Source organism: Lampris incognitus, chromosome 11, assembly GCF_029633865.1.
Source record: "Lampris incognitus isolate fLamInc1 chromosome 11, fLamInc1.hap2, whole genome shotgun sequence".
NCBI classification, from domain to species: domain Eukaryota; kingdom Metazoa; phylum Chordata; class Actinopteri; order Lampriformes; family Lampridae; genus Lampris; species Lampris incognitus.
In genome coordinates, this window is record NC_079221.1 from 56,337,570 (window position 1) to 56,342,481 (window position 4,912).

At 49.1% G+C, this 4,912-nt stretch overlaps 1 protein-coding gene across 1 annotated transcript in view; it reads right to left on the minus strand.

Moving 5' to 3' along the window:
* Positions 1–301: 301 nt before the first annotated feature.
* The window catches only part of kalrna (kalirin RhoGEF kinase a), a 96,785-nt gene continuing 92,174 nt past the window's right edge, over positions 302–4,912 (minus strand). The window contains exons 24-29 of the mRNA XM_056289644.1: positions 4,710–4,874; positions 4,379–4,457; positions 4,096–4,147; positions 3,150–3,298; positions 1,029–1,167; positions 302–859 (exon numbers count right to left, since the gene is read on the minus strand). Of these exons, the coding sequence (XP_056145619.1) occupies positions 302–859; positions 1,029–1,167; positions 3,150–3,298; positions 4,096–4,147; positions 4,379–4,457; positions 4,710–4,874 (1,142 nt within the window). The remainder of the gene's footprint in view (positions 860–1,028; positions 1,168–3,149; positions 3,299–4,095; positions 4,148–4,378; positions 4,458–4,709; positions 4,875–4,912) is intronic.

Sequence of the window (4,912 nt, forward strand, 5' to 3'; positions counted from 1 at the left end):
GTTCTTAGTAATTTTACTATCTGGTCGGTAATGAACTGAACTAATGGCTCTGGGTTAGCATGGTGCCTGCTAGCTGGTTTGGTACCTGATTTATTTGTGAAGGGAGCACCACGGTACTGTTCATCATCACAGTACTTTTCCTCCACTGCTAACTGGTCCTACATGAAACCAGTTCAAATATTTCATACATTATGGTTTGGTTTGAGGCTGTAAGAGCCGTCCTTTAAATTCCCAAAACAGGTCTGCATGCTGTCTGCATCCCCCAATGAAAGACTGGGAACTGGAAGGTAAACTGTGCTGCTCACAGAGTGTTTCCCAGGCTGCTGCTGACCAGTCCTTTAATGTTGGTGACGGGTCGAATGTCATGAAGTTGTCTTCTTCGCTCGATGAATGTGGCCAGCCTGGTTGTGTCCAGAGGGGTCTTGGAGTACTCCCCACCGTGTGCACCTCCCCGGCCCACCCACGGGTGTTGCAGACAGGAAGTGGCGCTTGGTCTCTTCCTAGGGTCCTGCTGAAGCGTTGCAGAGACAAAATCCCTGGCTGCCTGGCTCACATCGCTGAAATATTCTTCGGGGAAGCAGAAGTCCAGACGGCAGATGTGGACACAAGTTTCCTCTGGAGACTCGTCCAAGAACGGCGACACGCCACTGAGCATGACGTAGGCAAGCACACCCACGCTCCACACGTCTGTTGCCATGGAAACGGGCGTGCCACGGATGAGCTCGGGTGCAGCGAACTCAGGGTTGCCGAGCAACAGGTGGACGTAACGACGGTGGGTGGAGAGCTGGACAGCGTCGCCAAAGTCAATGAGCTTAACGCACGGGATCTCAGAGCGGAGGTCAACCATGATGTTCTCAGGCTGAGAGAAAGACAGAGAGACAGACAAAGAGAGTGACAGCGATAGAGAGAGAAAGAGACGTCATTAGAAGAATAGTTAAACAGATGAATATCATGGGGAAAGAAACCATGAGGGGAGATCCCACAGTAAAACCACACACACACACACACACACATATGCACAGTGTTACCTTGAGATCCAGATGAGCGACCCTGCAGGTGTGCAGGTGCTGTAAGGCCTCCAGCGTGTCTTTAATGAAGAAGGAAACTTTCTCCTCCATCAGTTCATCATGAGATACCAGGTAATCCAGGAGACGACCATCCTCCAGTCTACACATACACACACACACACACACAAACACAAAGAAAAACACACAAAAAAGACTGCATCTTTTAGTTGAAAATGACAGGGGAGAAGATGACCATGGAGATGACTCACTCCTCCGGGACAGTCTGGTATCCTCATCAGATCTCCTGGTTTCCTCCCAGTAAGGTAGGATGAGTACAGTACTCATCCTACCTTACTGGGAGGAAACCAGTTCATCTTAAAAACTAGTGGTCCAGATTAGCTGCAGTTACACAAGGTGTCCCTCAGGAGTCAGTGCTCGGTCCACTACTGATCACGTGTACCTCATTCAGATGCTTCAGTGCAATATGCTGATGACACTCAGCTCTAAACCCCAGTCAAGCCTTCATGTCGCCTCCCTTTCTGCTCAGATGCCTTCAGGATTTCTGGATGACTGTAATTTCTTTAAAACTTAATGAGAGTAAAACTGTAATCAAACTTGTTGGCTCCAAACCAGCACGGTCTAAAGCTCTCAGCTTTTACATTACCTTTAACGGGCAACTGGTTCCTCTTTAGCGATGAGACTACTCTTTAGTTTACTTTTAATCACAAAGCAATTTTGACAACCTTGACGACTTTTTCACCTCTCTTGCCCTGAGGCATGAATAGGCATGTGTATCCATACGTGTGCTTATAGGGGTGTGTATACATGTACAAGCATGTCACATACAGTACATGTGGCACAAGTGTGACCTTCTGCTTAACAACAGGTACATTACATTACAGGTATAGTTTATTACAGGGAGGTCACTCTGCATGTGCTCTACATGTAAACTGTTGTCAAGCATCTTCAGTAAAGATAATTAAGATCTATGATTGAGTGTTATGAAAAATGAACACTAGTCGTCATGTGCGTCCTATCTGGAGAAGTTTTGGAAATTAGGCCGTCGTATTGAAATTAGGTCAAGGGTTGGGAGAGCTGGTGCTGGATCGGCGGAGAGAGCTTGGTCTGCTTTGTCCTGTGGGCCCAAGGGGGAGGCACCGGGGGCGGTCTGACAGGACGCGGAAGCGGGGCAGGCTAAACTAACTGCTAGCCCATGGCCCTGCCCGAGAGGAAACACCGAGGCGGCCACCTCGTGTGGAGTGCGGGAAGAAGGGTCAAAGTTGTCTGGCTGGAGAGCTGGTGTCGGATCGGCTGAGGGAGCCTGGTCTGCTGCATCCGACGGGCCCGAGGACCACGGCCCTGCCTGGAGCTGTGCCTGAAGAGGAAACGCCGCGGGCGGTCTGACAAGATGCGGAAGGGGGGCCGGCTAAGCTAACTGCTAGCCCATGCAGACCGGCAGTTCCCACAGTCTTCCTGGCTGGCGTTTAAGTGTATGTTTTGGAGGTTTTTGGGTTTTTGTCTTTTGTGTGGCACTGCTGTGGGCTGGGGGAGACGGAATTTCGTTTCTTTTGTGTACATAGTACGTAAGATGAAATGACTAATAAACTGTTCCCCCGATTCCTGATCCTGATTCAAAAGGCTTAGCCGTAAAGAGTCCTAATACAGAATGTCATGACAGGTAAGGTGAGCTGGGTGTTGATGATGAACGGGCTGCAAAACGGAGAAACAGACTGCTGGGCAACAGTCTGTACTACCACAGCAGCATCAGGAAGCACTGAGCATAAGAAACAACTCTGACATCCTAATTCCCAGATTTCCTCAACGACACACGTGATGCACATGTGCTCACCTTCCACACAACCCAATCCCAGCATGCTTTCCTAGACATACCTGACAAGAGGTTACACACACAGTGACCTTCCTCCAACATAGTGTACCTGCTGTAGCAGACAACATGACATGCTTGTACAAACACACACACGCTCTTCTGTGCCTCTGGGCCAGAAAGGTCAGAGGTCGTCGTGGTCGTCAATTTGGAAGTGAAATTAGTTCTGTTCTGCAGGGTTTCAGTCAGGCATCACGGGAGGCACTGGAATTAAGGTGGCTTGTGTTTTAAGGTGGAATGAACGGAAAGTGACTCACAGCTCCAGGATGAGCATCAGCGATGTCGGAGTCTCATATGTGTCCAGCAGCGCCACCAGCTGGTGGTTCTGCAGACTGCACAGGATGTCGGCCTCACGAGCAACCTGCTCCCTCCTCTGCATCTTCTTACTGACAAACTTCACCGCAACCTGGAGTTAAAAATATAAAACATCCCTGAAAAACGACAAAACTGAAACATGAAATTAAGAATATAAAACTCTTCCCCTCCCCTTTTCTCCTCACTTGTACTTTGCCAATTACCCCACTCTTCCGAGCCGTCCCGGTCTCTGCTCCACCCCCTCTGCTGACCCGGGGAGGGCTGCAGACTACCACATGCCTCCTCCCATACACGTGGAGTCACCAGCCGCTTCTTGTCACCTGACAGTGAGGAGTTTCAACAGGGGGACGTAGCACGTGGGAGGATCACGCTATTCCTCCCATTCTACCCCTCACCCCCAAACAGGCGCCTCGACCGACCAGAGGAGGCGCTAGTGCAGCGATCAGGACTCATACCCACATCCGGCTTCCCACCCGCAGACACGGCCAGTTGTGTCTGTAGGGACGCCCGACCAAGCCAGAGGTAACATGGGGATTCGAACCGGCGATCCCCGGGTTGGTAGGCACTGGAATAGACCGCCACGCTACGCAGACGGCTAGAATATAACACTTTCTGAATCATCAATTAGAAATATAAAACAGTACTGGGAAATGAAATAAAGACTTAAGAATCTTCTACTGTTATTCTGAAGAGTAGAAACAACTCTAAACTTCTCACTTCCCCTGGATCTACTTATTCATATTTACTCTTATCTAGTCAGTCAGTCAGTCAGTCTGCCTGTCTGTCTGTCTGTCTGTCTGTCTGTCTGTCTGTCTGTCTGTCAGTCAGTCTGTCTGTCTGTCTGTCTGTCAGTCAGTCTGTCTGTCAGTCAGTCAGTTAATTTCATACCTCTTTCTTGCTGGTCTTGTTCAGACACTTTTTTACCACTGAAAAGCGCCCCCTAGTGGATGAAAGGGGAGCAGCAGAGCGGGAGAGGAAGAGGGCAAAGGAACGAATGAAAAAGATGAGTACAAATCAAAGTTCAGGCGTCCAAAAGATTCGGTGAAAGACTGAGGAAATGTTCACTACTGATCTGGCGGCTGGACTATGACCTCGTCTTATCTTTTTCTTATCAAATTATTATGTTCTCACGGTATCGTTATGCTATTACGCTACCCTCGTTATTTCTTACCTGCCAATCTCACAGATCTCAGAGAAGGTTGAGTCAAAGTTGTCTTTCCAAGGAATGGCTGCTCCATCGTAGATGGAGTCTAGACAGAGAAAGGGAAGGAAGTAATACTCACAGACTGAGTTATTTGATGAGGGATTCCCATTTAAAGTCTTATCACATCTCCTTCTTGGAAAATCAGTGGGAAAAAAATCAATTTCTCAAGGTAATTCCTCTTGTTTCCAATACAAACTGTCTTTCTAACCTTTTCTGATGTTATCATTATTAAAGTTAGTGTGCGCATGTGTGTGTCTGTGTGCGTGTGTGTGTGTCCATGTGTGTGTGTGGTCCTTACTGCTGGTGGGCAGGGTGACCATGTTGGAGGGTTCGGAGGGAGGGCTGATGCCCCAGCGGTTGGACGCACGAACCCTGAACTGGTAGTGGCCTCCAGGGATGAGGTCATCGATCTGAACACACACCTCGGCGGTGGAGGAGACCGCCTGCTGCCATAGCAACGAGTCTGGGGGGGAGGGTGTTGTCAAGATGTGCGTTTGTACA